This window comes from Callorhinus ursinus, unplaced genomic scaffold (genome assembly GCF_003265705.2).
Source record: "Callorhinus ursinus isolate GAN/ISIS: 27379988/994484 unplaced genomic scaffold, GSC_fseal_2.0 scaffold4, whole genome shotgun sequence".
In the NCBI taxonomy this organism is placed as follows: domain Eukaryota; kingdom Metazoa; phylum Chordata; class Mammalia; order Carnivora; family Otariidae; genus Callorhinus; species Callorhinus ursinus.
This window is the reverse complement of record NW_027397066.1, coordinates 30,801,228-30,818,633: the sequence shown is the minus strand read 5'-3', so window position 1 is coordinate 30,818,633 and position 17,406 is coordinate 30,801,228. Positions and strand designations below refer to the sequence as shown.

General features: G+C 45.2%; 2 protein-coding genes across 7 annotated transcripts in view; both read right to left on the bottom strand.

Annotated features, from left to right (window-relative positions):
• PGCKA1 (PDCD10 and GCKIII kinases associated 1) overlaps positions 1 to 1,191 on the bottom strand; it is a 79,648-nt gene extending 78,457 nt beyond the window's left edge. For 2 of the 4 annotated variants that reach the window (XM_073891524.1, XM_025887758.2), the window contains exon 1: positions 1,068 to 1,191. The gene's annotated coding sequence lies outside the window, so the exon portion shown is untranslated. The remainder of the gene's footprint in view (positions 1 to 1,067) is intronic. The other 2 variants (XM_073891520.1, XM_073891521.1) reach the window with 1 other exon arrangement.
• A 3,995-nt stretch (positions 1,192 to 5,186) lies between these two features.
• NWD2 (NACHT and WD repeat domain containing 2) overlaps positions 5,187 to 17,406 on the bottom strand; it is a 168,800-nt gene continuing 156,580 nt past the window's right edge. For all 3 annotated transcript variants that reach the window (XM_025887474.2, XM_073891518.1, XM_073891519.1), the window contains 2 exons: positions 15,825 to 16,414; positions 5,187 to 11,395 (listed from right to left, as the gene is read on the bottom strand). In XM_025887474.2, the coding sequence (XP_025743259.1) occupies positions 7,463 to 11,395; positions 15,825 to 16,414 (4,523 nt within the window). In that variant the 3' untranslated portion in view covers positions 5,187 to 7,462. The remainder of the gene's footprint in view (positions 11,396 to 15,824; positions 16,415 to 17,406) is intronic.

The window sequence follows — 17,406 nt, the reverse complement described above, 5'->3', positions numbered from 1 at the left end:
CTTGCTCCTCACAACAGCGGGGGTACAGCCACCCAGGACACTTATAAGCCATATGAAAAACGCCACTAGTAATTCTCACAATGACGGCAAGAAAACAAAACACCCTGTTCTTTAATGATCTGAACCACTTCGTGGAACACCGACTTCTAAATTCACTGGGCAAAAGTCTATATACCACAGAGGAAAATAAAATGTACTAAGTTACTAAGGGGAGTTTTTGTGTTGTTTTTAAGGTTAATTACAGTCCTGGAAGGGGGTAAAAAGTCCCACTGATTTTGAAATCTTATATCATTGGAAAAATTCTTCAGTGGTGGTTTGTGAAAATCTCACCTCATCAGGGCTGCCAAGGTCAAATGAGACCCAAGCAATCGACCTGGGAGATGCTTGCCTGATTATTAAATATGCAGCAAACAGTTTGTGACCATTTAACAGTTTGCACCTGGCACGCTCTTTCAACACGTGCCGCTTCCTAGCGCTGCACCCTCCCCGCCCCACCCCTTCCCACCGCCACCCAGGGCGCCAGCACCCGGACCGGAGCAAATCCTGGGGACCAAGGACATTTCAAAGAAACAGCGGCGGTCAACATTCCATTTCCGTTTTATTTGAAAACGCTCAGATGCTTAAAAATGGAGGGAGGGGGACACTTAGAAATAAGGGAAAATCTCTTGCAGTTTTTCCAACTCAAGTTCTCAGGCGCAGTTGAAAGTTCATTAATTAGGGATTTAAAAACCAAAACTGTTTCATACACCACTGAGATGCCAAGCTTTCCAAACTGTCCTGGTCTTGAGTTTGGGGAATTTGTAAAAGTCCCGCCCGCCGGCCCCCCCCCGCCCCCCGCCGGTGATGTATTTGGCCTCCCTTTCCGTGCCTTTTTGAATTCTGTGACTTTTCCGAAGTAATCAAACTGAGAATTGCCTCGCCCCATTTTTTTTTTTTCTGCCAGAAGGAAGTAAAGAAATAAAAACGACCTGCGAGAGAAATCGGGGAAATAATGTCCCAAAGCCGAGCTTGGCAGGAGGCAAGCCCACGGCAGGGCCCGACGCGCGGGGCGGGGGCACCGTCCCTACCTGGGGCCGGGGGGCGGCGGCGGCGGCGGCGGCGGCGGGGTAGCGGCGCCCATGGCTTCGCCGGCCTCGGGCGGCAGCGCCGGGAAACGCCAGCGTCTCAGCGCCGTCCGGAGCCCGCCGCACTCGCAGCGGCCGCCCCGGCGCCGTCATTGGGCCTGCGCGTCACGTGGCGCGGCCCGCGGGCGAGCCTCCCCGGCACGCGTAACCCTTTACCTGCGCGCCCCGAGCCGCGCGCGCCCCCCGCCCCCGCAGCCTCCGGCCGCGCGCCCCCCGGAGCTGGGCTGGCGGTCCCCGGGCGCGCTCGGCCCCCGGGCAGCTACTGCCGGCTCGCGTGCCCACCGCCGGCCCGCGCGGGGGAACGTCTCGGTGCCTACTTTTCCGTAGTGCTGGTGGGAGAGGGGAGCCTCCCAGGATGCGGGACGTCAGTGGGGAGATCCAGAAATGCGGCCCCTGGCAGAGAGATCTGTACCCCTCACCCCGTATTTTTGTGTTTGGGGTTCCTCCTCAGTTCTAGCCTCTTCCGTTTCGTCCTGGTGTGTACACTGTCGCCCGCCTGCACTATCCGAGTGGATGGTCTGAGACCCAGCGCGGACGCTACCGAGATGGAACTCCCAGGAAGTTGCACACACTCGCCTGCGCCCTCGACACCACAGTGGGAGCTCAGCGAGATCCTGCTTCCCCCGCCCCCCCCCCCTTCCCTCTCTTTTCCCGGGCTGTTGCAGCCTCGGCTGCAACACCGCGTCCACACCCCCTGGGCTCCACGCGCGTACTTGTTGCGGTGCGCGCACCTACGGTGGGTGGAGAGCTGGTGGCTTTACCTGAAAATGCTACTTTGGTTGTTGGAAGTTCTTTTCACCTGTGCGCCCAAGTTGGGATTGACAGGAAAATGTGTTAAGCAACCGCGCCACCTAGCTTACCCTCTTCTCTTCCCCTTTAAATTATCCAGGGAGAGTCAGGATAGAACAGGCGGCTGCGGAATGGGACAGAGCATTATTTAAAGACCGACATACTGTCCTTAGTTTCTAACGGGCCCACTTTAGGGATTCCAGCCCCATTTACACAGTTGTCACCCTTTGTGGGAGAAAACTCATTTTGGGGGGCATCCTGCCAGTCGTGTAGTAGCTGCATGCTTTAAAATGATAGATTTAGAAGGAAGTTCTCTGCTATTTTACATCATTTTCTGATAAAACCCTTTGTCACACTTCTAGTGGATGCTTTAGTAACGTCCACAGAATACTGGTACATTTATCAGTTAAGTTACTCTGACCAAAAAGACATGGGTATTTATCTTAGGTTTCGAAGTGTGGTTCCCAGACTAGCGGAATCAGCTTCATCTGGAGGGATTCAGTAAAAATGCAGATTTGGGGGCTCTACCCACGACATACGGATTCTGAAATAATTGGGGATAGGGAGGGTGAAGTAATCTGTGTTTTAACAAATGATATACACTCCAGTTTGAGAACCACTGCTCTGAATATGCTCAAGCTGCTGGCTAAGTTACCTTCATCTATCAAAGGCTGGGATTCTGTAAAGCCAGAGATGGTGGTGTTATTGGTAATCTTAAATTCGGTGTTATATAATTTGTCATATTGTTATACTGAAACGAAACCCTCCAATATGTCCATGTACCTGTAATCTGTACTTCATGCGCATCACATGGAATGCCAAATGGAGCTGTCAAGGGACCCTTGTGAAAAATACAGAAAAAAAACCAGTGGTTTCTGGCTGCATGAGGGAGTGAAACACCATGATTCAGTCAGTGTTTTAGGTGTGTTCATGTTTTCATTGGCATATAAATCGTTCCAACCGATGAGTCATGGAAGATAGGAAAACTAATTTGTTTGAGGGGATTTGTCAATAGAGTTCTAAATTTGTCAATACGGTTCTAAAAAAAAAAGACCCACAATTTTAAGAAGTTTATGGTATTGGCTTATATTATAATGGAAAAAAAAAGCACCATCTTATGCATTATTTAGATTTTTGAGAAAGAGATAACGGGTTGGATTCTTTGCCTTTAGCTATAATTTCTCTAGGTCCAACTTTATTTCAGTATTTCCTTCATCTTCATCTCCTAAACGTATTCATTTTACATCTGTAATTCTGTCCACCCAGTTTCAATTGGAGCTGGAATTATGTGAGTTCTCCTTTGTTCATCACACAACTCTGTCAGTTAAAGCCCTGAAATCATGCCTCTTCTTAGCATCCTCACTACGGCTGTCCTAAGATCAAGATCTTCTACTTTCTATATCAGATCCTTAAAATAGTTTCTTTACTGGTCCCCAGCTTCTGGTCTCTTCCATCTCCGATCCATGGGACATAGTACTGCCTAAGTCATTCTAAAACACCATTTCAACCAGGTCTTTCCCCTTCTCAAAAACTTTCCCACGATTCCCTATGAGTTACAGAATAAAGTTTAACTTTATGTATGTATGTATTTAAATAACCTCTATGACTAATGTGGGGGTTGAACTCACAACCCTGAGATCAAAAGTTGCATCCTTTACCGACTGAGCCAGCCAGGCGCCCCCAGAATAAAGTTTTTAAAAAGCCAGCACAGCATCTGTAGTCATCCACAGTGTATGTTGACTCTCCCTGTTTGTGCTCACAGAGCTTCCTTCTCCTGAAGTGTCTTTTTGACATTCTGACAGTTAAGTTCCATTTGTCCTTCAAGCCTCCACTATCACCTCCTCTTGGCCATTCCTTTTGAATCCCAGTTGGAGTTAATTGCTCCTCTGCAGTGTATTCTCAACACCTGCATTTCAGTTATTATTAACTTTTTAAAAAATCTGTATGACATCTAATTTAGTTGTGTCTCCTTTAGATTTTAGGATTCTGGAGGGCAGGGGTTGTGCATGACTCATTATGAGATCATCCTAGGGCATGAGCATAATGCCTTGGACAAAGCAAACACATGGTATTTGTTGCATTCTTGACACTGGGAAAGAAGATATTTAAGTTTGTTAAACAACAAACTCTATGTATATGAAATGCTTTTATGCAAACAATGACAATCCACTCCTCTACGTTTTCTCAGAACTGAAAGAGAAGGTTTAACCTTCAACCTAAAGGATTTAGATTAGAATCCAAGAAGGAATTCCCAGCATGGGTGGTGGAATTAAGGAGAGTTTTCAAGGGGGGTAAATTCTAAACAGAAATAAGTCTCAGCCACATGAAAATGAAACTAGATAGATGATTTCTTCAATTTTTTAACGTCTTGATTTTAAATTTCTCTGAGAATGACTTTCATGAAACTAGACACAAAGTTTTCATCCGATTATTTCCTAGTTATCATCACTTAAGCTCTCCATTGCTAACTTGTTTAAAAATTTTTTTGTGAGTGCATGTGTGTGTGTGTGTGTGTGTGTGTGTGTGTGTGTGTGTGTGTGTGGATTCTCAGTTCCCAGAGGCAAGAAATGGAAAAAGGTGCCTATGGGAGGAAGATCCCCCCCTTGGTCCTGCCCTCTCACCTGGAGGCAGTTTCTGAGTGGGATGACTCCTTGGTTATCATTCTTCCCACCTTGGCCCCAAGCCCCAGAAGGAAGCACACTGTCCTTGCACTTACCCGTAGAACTTGTTTCCTGTTTTCCTGTTAAGACTGTGGGATCCTAGAAGGCACAAGCTACTTTACTAACCTTTGCATTCCTGGCGAAGTGCATGACCAAATAACTATTTGTGGAATGAATACATCAGCAGTTGTGGTATACCTGAAACTCCTGGGAGTTTGCAAAGACCTCCGGTGATCTTTAGAGCCTAACCTGGTCTCTAATCTGCAAGCTGGAAAACATTTTGTAGGCCATTATCAGTAAGTGCCTACTGGATATTCAATGCTATATTCTATGTGCTTTGGAAAAGGTAACAAAACCACATTGATGGTATATTGAAATCCTGTTCAGCAATTCCCCCTGGACCTCTGTTTCTAGGTTGTTACATTTGTGAATTTGGAATACTAACAGTTACCTACCTCATAAGGCTTTGGTGGAGATCACATGGCTTAGTACATACAAGGCTCCAAAAATAGAGTCTGGTATACAGTAAGCATGAACAATTATTATTATTACTAAAAATCTCTAAGTACACTTGCAAAAGTTGGGGAAGAAAAACCCACAAATCTAAGTAGTTCACCTTTTATTCATACAAACAATACATACACAAGACTGTACATTGTTTGAAGACTGCAATAATTTTCTAGTGTAACAACTCTGTAACAAAATTTAACTAAATGTAACATTTATGAAAATATAAATCTCTGATTGGGTAATTCTTCCCAACAATACAAAGTTTACATAAAAACATTCAATATGAGCTATCAGTCGCAAACAAGTTAGGAAAAATCATTCAAGTCACTTGTTAAACTCTATTGGCTGTTACATAGAATATTCACACACTACATTTAATCCATCTAGGCATTTAATTCTTAGAAATGTGTGGCAGGGAGGTCCAACTGATAATCACAGGAGTAGGAATGTGTTGCCACAGAAGAGCTAAAGAAAAAAAAAAAAAGCATTGACTCATACAATCAACTCCAGGTGATCTCTACGTGGGCTAAGCCTTCGCTGGGCTACCCCCTTTCCGGCTGGTAGCAAGGCCAGGAGGAACATACTGAAAAAAATTCTTCCACCACGGAGTGGGGTGTTATGTCTGAATCCCATCTCTGTATGCTTTCATGTGAAACTGCTTTCCAAAGTGAAATGCAATGAACCTGGATTCCCTTTGGATCAGATCATTTTGCTTCTCCCATTTGCAAAAACAATCAAGCTGTCGCTGTCTTCTTCCTCACATTGCTCCCCAACATCCCTATAAGGGCTAGAGCAGAAGCTATCACTCCCTTTATTTTGCAGCTTACAAAAACAATACAGCGGAGAGGCTAAAGATCTGCCTGCGCGAAGAGTTCGTGGCCGAGCTGGGTTGAGAGCACGTCAGTTCCTCGGTCATCATTCTGCCGCCACAAGTCACTCCCGTCACTCTCCAAAGCAAACGAGTGCTTCTGACACCCTTTGAAAAGTCATCCAAGGACATGCCATGTGGAGGATATGGAAGGAAGAAAAGTCACTCTCCCCCTTTTGGGATGTGATATTTTCTTTTAAAAAGGTGAAGTAGTGTTTTTAAAAAGTATTTAATACCATTTCACAGCTTCTGCTTTGAAACGGGTAAGACTGTAAAGGCCCCGAGGGGCCCTCCAGCAGAAAGGGTGACAGAGGAAGAAGCCTACATACACTGTGGGGAAGTAAGAAAGTGATTACAAACAGGGACAAGAAAGAACCTGTGGACACCCTTAAGATGTGGAATATTTTAGCACAAAGACAGGCATATTCAGTGTGTCCCCGAGTATTTGGTCGTCTGTCTGCGTCTTACACAGGAGAGAGGAGGAAGGAGAATAAGGCAGATGTCTTCAGCATTTCGTAGATGACAGGTCAAGAAGGCTTTCTTTCTGTTAAGATTTACCGCAGGGATTTGGGAAATAATGTATGCTTCCATACAACTGGCTGAATAGCCCAGACTTTTGTTAGTACAATGATGGAAATGAACAGATGTCTTATCAAATCTATAATGCCCTTTCTGTAATTCCGCTTTAACTTCTAGCACAAAGAGGCATTTCAAAAACACACGAAAAGACTCTGGTTTCCTATTAAATGTGTTTCTCTTGCAGCCCGGGAAGTAGTTTAAAAATCGCATGTTCCGTTATACAGAAACCCTTGCATGCAACTGTCTCAACTGTATCCTAATGAAGACTGACTGCGTGCTCAGTAGCCCCATGAGGGTGGTACTAAGTTCTTGTGCCCAGTGCAGTTTGTGGCCTCACCTCTCACGTCCTTTCTCCTGGGAAACTGGGAGTACCAGGGGGCATTTTTGTTACGTGATTTTGCACCTTTTGATCTTCCATCTGCAGACTGGGTTTACACAGTTGTCAGGATTGTAAAATGTAAGGAGAGATTAAGGCTGTGTTTACTTATGGCCACACCATCATTGGAGGTCAAATAGCTCTTTGTGTTCACAATTTCAAACGATTTCTGTAGAATGAAGTCCAGTCCAAGGGGTCTGGATATAGTTCTAGCTCTGTCTTCTGAACCCATGGAATGAGTTATACTGTTGCTTCCCATGCAGCTAACGTGAAAAATATCTCCTAGCTCCCAGTTGATGTAGCCGGTTAAACACCATTTTTAGAAATGCTCTGCCAAGGTGTCATTCCTGGATTAACTTTGACAAAAAGAGCCAACTCAAAGCCGATTTCACATTTCTGTCTTTTTGACGAGCATGTTAACACTTGAACTCCAGCATCTTTCCTGTCTTTAAAGAAAGGAGTAGTTTATCATTTGGGAGACAGAAGATACTTTTTTTTTTTTTTCTCCCTTGTGCGTGTGTATCGCGCATGTCTGCTGAGCAAGAAGAATGTTTTGTCAGTTGTCAGGGGCGTAGCTGTGGCCCCTGGATTCCAGGGCGGAGCACACCCGGTCGTAGCAAGGGTTGTGTTTCTTGGATGGTGTCGCCTCATTGGGCTCAGTGGAATCACTCACCGTGATGGGACTGTCTCTCGCAAAGACCTCGGTAGACTCTCTCCACAGGCAATCCACAGACACTTTAAAACAGTAACGACTACACTTTGGCCTGGATGACTGTGTCGCATTGTTGAAAATCTGTCTGCTATTTGAAGTGGCAATTTTAATTTTCAGGGCTGCGTCTACACGGTCTACCACTGTGTATATCCCTATGCTCCCGTCGTCAAAACCCACTATGATGTTCAGGTGCCTCTGCGAGAGGGCGAGAAAAGTTGGTGTTTTGTAAAGGGAGCAGGCACCGATATTTTTGCCGTCAGCCAGTCTCATTACAATCAAACTGGATACCGCACCGTTTTCATCCCCCTCCTCCCCATTCCGGAAGCAAATGTATACCAGGTAGCGACCATCTCGAGAGAGCCTTTGCCTCCAGATGACCCCAGAGGCGTGAACCACCCGTAATTTGCCACTGTGTAAATCCAGCACATTGATATTTTCATCTCCCCTGGATATAATGCCTAGCTTGCCATTGGGAGAAATCTCGAAATCCTCCAGATTTTTCAAGAAGTTGTTTGGAAGTTGCACACGGCGACAGATGACTTCATCCGTCAGACTCCAGATATTCACTGTCTCGGCTGATGTGATGAACACAATGATGTCAGGGCAGTCGGGGATCAACTTAAAATTCACAATGGTGGTGCCATCTTCACAGCAAAATTTCTTGGTGATGCTTCCTGTCCAGAGACTGACAGCCAGCACTTTGCTTTTCGTCATTCCCACCACGAAAGTATTTGCGGAGGTTATAAAGGCATTCTGCAGAGTGGTCAAAATGTTGCAGACCCTGTGGCCTGTGGCCAGTCTCCAAACCCTGGAGGCATTTTCCTCACAGAGAGAGACCACAAACTGGTCATTGTGCGTAATTAGCAGCTGAGATATTCTCTGCCCGTTAATTCGGAAGAGGTTCTCCCCGCTGCTGGTGTGCCAGACGTACTGGCTGCTTTTGTCATCTGATGTCACCATGACATCTCCAGAGGACGTCAGCACGCAGTGCTCGACTATGCCCTCATGCTTGAATACTGCCTCAAGGAACCCACTGCTGAAGTTCCACTTGTGGACACAATCCGAGCCATCGAGGGAATAAATGATTTCCCCTCTGGCAGGTAACACCAGGCTTTGAATGGGTTTCCCAGTCTTATCTATGTTGGACATAGCGGTGATTATATCTATATCCCAGATGGAAAGAACACCACTGGTTGATAAAGAGAGCAGCATATTATGGTGACTGGATTTCACCAGCTTGACTATGGTACCTGAGATTTCCTGTAAGCTCGCCATACATTGTCCTGTGTCCCGCCTCCAAAAAAACACAGCTGAGGTATTTTCCATGGTCGCGATGATGCAGTCTCCGTTTTTGGACAGCACAGCAGAAATAAAGCGTTCGTTGTGCTTAGCTCTGAACTTCTCAGCCACCTTCCACATGCCCGTATCTAAGAGCTCAATGCTGAGGGCTTTACAGATCAGAATCGCATTTTGGTCCTCCGAAAGTTCAATGCTGACCACCTCGCTGTCTTCTCTTCGGCAGTCAAAGTCATCAGTCAGCTGGGGATTGGAAATGTCCTCAGTATTCCAAACCGAAAGGCCTCCCTCGCTGTCCACCATTACCATTTCTTGAGCCATGTCCAAGATAAGAAGAAACTTCACAAACCCACCTGAAAATTCAGATGTCACCGTACATAACTTTTCTCCACTCCCTAAATGAAATATGGTGGTGGTGTTCAGGTACTGTCCACAGAAAGCATACATGCCATCCAGAGAGCACTGGACACAGGTCACTTCGTACCAGCAGTGGAACTGGTAAAGGGGCCACCCGTAGAGCAGATCGATGACAGTGACATCTTTGCTGGCTTCAAGCCATGCGAGGGCGTGGTTGACAGACAGTGTAAATCCATTGATGTAGGTGGAGCCGCTTCCGTGCTTGGTGCCTTTGATTTCCACTTCAGACAGAAGACAAGAATTTACATTGTCATAAATCAGCAAGGTGTTATTTGTCGTAGCCACCACAAGATACTTTTCGTCACTGGTGAGTTTCATGCCCAGGATGACAGACTGGGCTGTGGTGATTTGCCGGAGGAGTTGACGGGTTTCCACATCCCACGTGCTGATGGAGCCATTTTCTAGAGCTGTGAGGACAGTACTGGGGTTACATGTAGGCAGAATCTCGGTGACATGCAGGTGACTAGAGGACAAGGGGAGACGCTCTGGACTATATGTCACGTCCATGGATGAATGTAATGGCACAATGGAGCAATATTTGGGCCCATCTTTGTCACATTCTAAAAGGAGGTGTCTAAGTTTGGGCAGGGAACTTACAACAGGCAGCAGCCTTTGCTGAAGCTCTGCTGAAAGAGAGCCCGGAAACGTAGTGACCTTGGTTTTGATGCCACGGAGAGTGCTAGCCAGGAACTTCAGCTCCTTCTCTTGCGAGTAGTTGTAAGCCAGCTCAATGTCTGAGAGCACTTTGTCGAACTGGCCGATTTTGATCATGGTATAAAGCCAGCTGAAGTTCATGATGATCCCGTAAAGCAGGTCATCGGTTTTTCCACACCTTGTCAGGTGGTGCAAGAGCTCAGACATTTTCCGATGATTGACAAAGAAGATGTCAGGCTCCAGTGGATTACACTGGAAAACCCAGGGCTGGTCTGGAGCCTGCCTGTCAAAGGAGGCCTGTTCCATGAAGTGCTTCTCTTCCTCAAGCAAACTTCTGCTCTCCAAGTCAAGGCAGCCATTCAAGTAGGGGTCTTCAAGGCAGAAAGCTTTCCTCCTGCCCCCTGACCAGACTCCCAGAAAGTAATCTGCCAGGATGGTGTGCATTTCGCGCAGGTTACTGTCGTCCTGCAGATACAACTTCTGGGCTATGAGCTGCAGGTGTCTATTGGCCCAGACCAAGAGTGTGACGTTCTTCACATGTCTTTCTATTAAGTATCCACTGAGACCCTCCTTGAGCCTCGCAATGTACAGATAAGGTACTCTCAGGGGATTGCTGGGCCTAGTGTTCTCATTGAGCTCATTCATCACACTGTTGTCTAGGGCCAACACATCCTCCAGTTCCATTTCACTCAAACCTATTTTGGCCATGGTGATGTAACCGAGAGCCCTGGAGACCAGTTTCTGACCACACTTCTTCTCCAAGGACCAGAATAGCTGCTCTATGCTTTCGTGAACCGTGACACAGAGGGAGGATTCATCGACGTCTTTGTGAGATCTCCAACATCTCACCTCCCTGAAGGTCAGGTTCACAAACATGGGCAGCGTGCACTTGGAGAATGCGTTGTTCACATAAATCTGCTGACCTGATGTGACCTTCCTTTTGACCCGCAACAGCTGGTGTTTGAGGACCTGGCTGCACATCTTCCGGTCCCGGGGAATCAGCTCAATGTAGTTGGCTTCTTCGTGGATAAGGCACCTCAGTTTCTGCAGGATCCCATGTCTGTTGGGCAGTGTGGACAGGACTATTCGTACGAAGCGGGGAAGGTGAGCTGGGAGCCACCAAAGCTTCCTGGCCTCGTCACTCTCTGAGAGCTGCTCTAGGGCATCGAATATTATTACTAGAGGTCTCTGCAATGAAGACTCGTTCAAAAGGTTTATAAATAAGTCTCGGAGGTCATGGATCTTCTTAGGGTAGCTTTGAACCAGACACCGGTAGTTGACTGCCAATTGTTCACAAACACTTAGAAGGAGAGTCTTAAGGTCAGTACTCATGTCTGTGGTTCCTAGAAATCTCATGACGACTACTGGGTCAGATTCTGGTCCTGTGTCTTCATGAAGCCAGCCATAGGCCTAAAACATAGAGGTAGTGTTTAGAACAGTAATGTATATTCACATGGTCGCATACACAGCATTTCCTCTCTCTAGAGGTCAGACTTCTGGTAACCCTGACCATGCAGAAAGTGGCCTAGAACCAGGGAATGGGAAAACCTGAGAAGATCAAAGAGCTGTCACAAAACTCATGCACCAATATCTATAGATGAGATCCTCAGGATCACTCTACTAAAGGTAATAAAATAGTGATAATAGTCTTATTCAATCCCAAGGCAGCACTTAGCTTGTTGTATTCTAAAAGTTACAAAGGATTTCATAAACAGTAAATCTGCATATCTAGTATGGTCAGCTTTTCCTCACTGAATCCTGTTTCCTGGCATGGGTTGTTGGCGCACAGTAGGTGCTTAGTAAGTATTTGTTTAATGAATAGATTAAGTAGTGACTTACGCATTATATTGAGTCAAATGTTTTCACTAATTGAGATCACATAAGGCTGATCAAATTCCTAGCTAATTAGAATGTGATAAAAATAGTACTAAAATACTGAATAGAATCCTGAATGATTCAGAGGCATTTTACTATATTGTGGTGCTATAGGGTCATCTTTATGATTATTTACCATTGTCATAAAAATCTGTATAATTCTGGCTAAAACGTTAAGCTTTATGTTTTATAACAGACAGCTCACTATATATTAACCGTCAGTTATCAGTCCTCACATCACCTCCCTGTAGGGCAGATGGGATTATAGTACCATTTAACAGAAGAGGAAACCTGTCCAGCCTGGATAAATGACTTGCTCAGAGTTAAGCAGTTACCAAGAGACAAAGCTGGAGGGTTTTTTTGTTTTTGTTTTTCAAATTGTAGAGTGAAGGGGTTAGCATATATGAGGGGGCTGTTAAATTTAGTATGTCTCTGGCTGGAAAGGCAAGGACGAGAAGGGGTATGATCAAAGTATAAAAAAAATCCCTGTCTATTTTTAGGGAGATAATGCCTTTCAGTAATCCATGGAATTCACCAAGAATATTGCTTAGGAAAGGATGAATTTTATTTGTGAGGAAGCAGGTTTATGAAACTTGGTTCCTCAAGATGTAGTTCAGGTTAAGGCATGAGTAAGTTTAGGAAAAAAAAATGTAGCAATTAAGGAAAAGAAGCAATTTACTGTTTAGCCCCAACCTTTGAAGACAATATGGAGGAAGATAAGCCTGCCATCCTACTAACAACTGTCCTTCCGTGGCAAATCAGAAACAGAACATGATATTTCATCCCTACGTGAATTGCTTATGATGATTATATGTATTGTCCTCTCTTCTCCCAGTCACGTGTTGTTGAATGTGTAGAGCGATCCTCTGATCATGAGCTCGTGTCCATGAAAATGCTGAGCACGGAGGAGATAACCTCGAGATAAACATGAGACATCTCCCTGCATTCTCACAAGGGACATGAAGTCACAAAGAGAGCACAGGTTGTCATTGGCGGGACAACATTCTGCAGGAGAGAGGCAAGGGACCTAGAAACAGATGAGGCTTCTTGTGGACCAGAGTCCTGGACTGTGAATAGACACACTCTGGTGGTTGGACAAAATATCCAGAAGAGTGAGAGCTCAGAAAACCATTTCTCAACTTGACCAACTCGACTGTCACCACCCCTGCTCTGCGGGGTCCGTCGATCTGTACAGGGATATTAGCACATTCCACACAATTCTGTACCTCCCCTGCTACGGCACATGGACTTGCATCACAGTGAATATAGTCAAGTCCAACAACATTTGCCCCTCCAACGACTTTACCCTTCCCTCTTCCGGAGGGAAAAAGCCCTAGAATGAAGGTGAAATGGTGTTACGTGGATGTTTTCTCATTAGATTTCAGCTTCCATGTGCTCTTTGTACTGTTGTCTTGTTGACTTGGAATAATTCTGAAGTTTGAAGATTCACATACAAATTAGTGTTCACACACACACACGCACGCACATACGCACGCACAGACACACACTTTATTTTGATGCAACAGGGCTCCTAAATGTAAGCCTGCCACTTCATCTGGTGTTCCATTAAAAAAGAACTATGTCATTTAACACTAAAAGAAACACCAGGGTCGCCTGGGTGGCTCAGTCTGTTAAGCGCTGGACTCTTGGTTTCGGCTCAGGTTATGATCTCACTGTTGTGGGATTGAGCCCTGTGTCCAGCTCCATACTCAGTGCAGGGTCTTCTTTGGATTCTTTTTCCCTCCTCTCTCTCTCTCATAAATAAAAATTTTAAAAAAGAAGAAGAAGAAGAACAACAACAACAACCCGCAGCTGGGCTTGGCATATTAAGAAATGGTAAATTAACTTTCCTGGGGACCTTTTTTTTTTTTTTAAGATTTTATTTATTTATTTGACAGAGAGAGAGAGAGCGTACAAGCAGGGAGAACAGGAGAGGGAGAAGCAGGCTCCCCGCTGAGCAGGGAGCGCAATGCGGGGCTTGATCGAAGGACCCCGGGATCGTGACCTGAGCCGAAGGCAGATGCTGAACCGACTGAGCCACCCAGGCGCCCCTCCTGGGGACTTTTTAAAAGTAAGTTTATACACCAGATCTTTGCCTGTGAACTTAATTTGAAACCTAATCCCCACATAAGGTACAACACAACTGTCCCTGTTCTTGTCCTCAAGATGACCTCCCTGAGATTGTGATAGCACACGACAGATGACCAGAGTGTTCGCAAAGTTAAAGAAAGCTCTGTTCTTGAAAGAATAACCACAGGAAGAACAATATAGAGATTCTGAGGTAAGACCAAGATAAAATAAGCTACCAGACCTGGACATCCAGTGCAACAGGAGGGTGTACTGGAACTAGTTTAGTCCAGTTTAGACTGACATGCCAAGACAATAGACCCAGAGTGAGGTTCCACACCATCGTGCAAGATTTGTAAGGGAGTTGTGAAAACCAGTTTTGCTACCTTTAGTGGACTACCCAGCTCCAGCCTAAAAAGGAATTTCAAGAGGCCAAGAAAAACATTGGAGATTAGGGTGCTGTGGGTCATATCTGTTACCATCCACTCCCAAAGGGCAGGGCTGAGAGATGTCCTCACTTCTCACCTCGGGAAAGGGGCTGCAATGGACCACTGACAGGGTCTCCACTAGAGCTGGAGAGACAGGGAGACAGATGTCCTCAAACACCTGAGAAATATGGAGGTTGACTGACAAGCCTGGCTAGCTCTTTGGGTGGAGGAGGGATGGAGAGCTGCTGTTTCCTAGGGCAAAAAATTCCCAAGTGCTTCCCATGTGTCACATGTGGGCCACTGGCAAGACTGAGCTGACAGAGGTTTTTGTTGGTTCTGTTTTCCTCAGGTCCTGTCTGAGGGAGCTTGCTGGGCTGTGGATCTTGGCAGAAAGGTACTAGAAGTGTGTGGCTGGGTGTCTAGGAGCCATGGAAGTGACCAGCTGGGGAAAAAGAAATGCATCCCCCTGTGTTTGGAGAACTGTAGGTAAGATAAGATGCTCAGGGAGGACAGGGCAGGGGAGGCAGGAGGGAAAGGACATCCAGGAAACTAGAAAAAGGCCTCAGAGGAACTAGGAAGCAGCTTTATTTGTTTGTTTGTTTGTTTGTTTGTTTATTAAAGATTTTATTTATTTATTCATGAGACTCAGAGGGGGAGAGAGAGAGAGAGAAGCAGAGGGAGAAGCAGGCTCCCCGCACAGCAGGGAGCCCAGTGCGGGACTCGATCCCAGGACCCTGGGATCATGACCTGAGCCGAAGGCAGATGCTTAACCATCTGAGCCACCCAGGCGCCCTAGGAAGCAGCTTTAAATGCCTGCCAAGATCACAGAATGTGGAGTCCAGTTTTCAGAACAGCTCTGGTCATGTGAGAACTTTCTGGCCACCTTATCTTTCCTACTTCCCTGAAGCCACAACCCTATAGGAGTCACAGCCCTACAGGGATCATGTGCTTGGGGTTGGGGACAGAGGGGAGGAAGTGCTATGTGGTGAAGGAAGGAGAAGATGACCCCATCCCCATTTCCCACGGCAGGTACCTTGCTTATGTGAGCCTCAGCTGTGGGAGAGAAACATAAACTCAAGTTTTAATTACCATTTTCGATTGGACAGATTTAATTGCTGAACTGTGAATGACTTAGGGTCCAGAGTGATAGGAAGGCTTGTCTTTGCTGAGAGGGATGAGAAGAGCTGTGAGATCTGCCCTGGTTTCCACCCAAATGGGAACTAGCCCCGCAACAGAAGTTTGACCAATGAGAGAAAAAATGAAGCTGTTCTCTAACTGTATCCCAAGTGCTTTTTTCTTTCAGTATGACCATTATACCAGCATAAGAGAAACACCAAAGTATCCTTTCCAAAAAGACTAATTATAATTCAGAAGAAAACACAGAAAACGGAAATGAATTTTGACCAGTTTATCTTTTCCCCAAAGTAAAGGATTTTTACAAATAAGCTTGCGAAAGAAAAGGCTCTCACCTTCTTTGCTACTTCAGCTAGCAGGAGGGTCTTCCCAGTGCATGGTCCACCATATATGACGAGAGGGTTGATGTGCCCGGTTTTGCTTGGCAGAACGTATTTATGCACGATGTTGAGAGATTCACATTTATACTCGTAGAAGGAGGCGTACGTCTTACATAATGAGGAATGCTGAAGGATTTCATCATAGAGCGTGTCGGTTTCAGTGTCAAAATTCTGTTGTACGGTTGCCTGAATGATATCAATCATGTCCTCATAAAATTGTTTACCAAGTCCTTCTATGTAATGATTTTCTATTTCTTGGGAATAGCCCAGTTTCATGTCACAATGAGTAACAGATGTGTACACTCTCAGATTAGATGATGCAACAATAGTTGGAATAAATTCATCCCTGAGTTTTATCAGCTTCTCTTGGGCTTCTGCATCCCGCATAATCCTTGGCTCTGTTCCAGTGATATCCATGTATTTTCCCATCTCCGGGATTTTCACAAAACGCTCAATGTTAGCAATTTTCCGAATGTAGCAAACACACTTCTTTAGGAATGCTGGAGTTTGCTTTCCTAGAGCAAAGTCAAACTCGTCCTCTATCGCTGAAAGAAAATGTGGCATGGGGTTTATTGTCTAGAACAAAGAAGCAGCGGGCCCACACCCCCAGTACTTATCTCTCAAGTCACCAGGGGGAGATTATTTTGCTTGCAGTGGGTAGCAGACTCTTTTGTAGATTAATTTCTTAATTCCTTAATTTCTTATCTCTCTTTTCCTAAACAGTCAGGAACCCAGTACAATGGGTTTTAATTAAAATTAATTTCCTCCCCAGTCAGAGAGAGAGAGCTTGAATATAGGCATAAAAAAGAAAGCATACTGAGTTTATAGTTGATTCTTTTAAGCTCCTGTTTAGTTTCTCTCTCAGACTTAAGGGGTTCTAATAGCGAAGAGCAGGGACCAACAGGGACCAGTAAAGAATGAGGAAGAGGTCAAATGACGCATCTCGCTGACTTCTTCCTTGTCACTGTCTCCTTTACAATGTGGCTTCACTATTTTGTTTGAGGATGCACTATACCCCAGACAGATATGTGTAAATAGTAATACAAATCATGTTCAACATCTAATCATGTTCTGATCAGTGATCAGTCTGAATTTTCCATATCACTGTTAAATTCCATTATATCTACCAAAGCAGGTACAGAAAAATGACTTCATATGTAAATGTATTTCTTCAAAGATAAACTGGGTCAGACAACACATTGGCTTACATACAAGTAAATATACATCATAAATCATTGAGGCCCCATAAGAACATTTAAAACTGGAGCATCAGTAACAAAAACATCACTGATGCATGATTTTATGGAGGAAAAATAAGAAGGAATAAAATAATTAAACCGATGGCAATGAACTTTAAGGCAAGCAATCTTTTAAAACTGGCTGCCTCCCCTCACTCCCCCTGCTTTCCTTCATCCAGTTGGTCTTAACTGAGTGTCTACTATGTGCTAGGCATGCTGCTGGTTACTCAGGATATAGTGGGAAGAGAAAACAGATAATGCTGAGCGAAAAAGCCATTAGAGCGCTTGCAGTCCAGTGG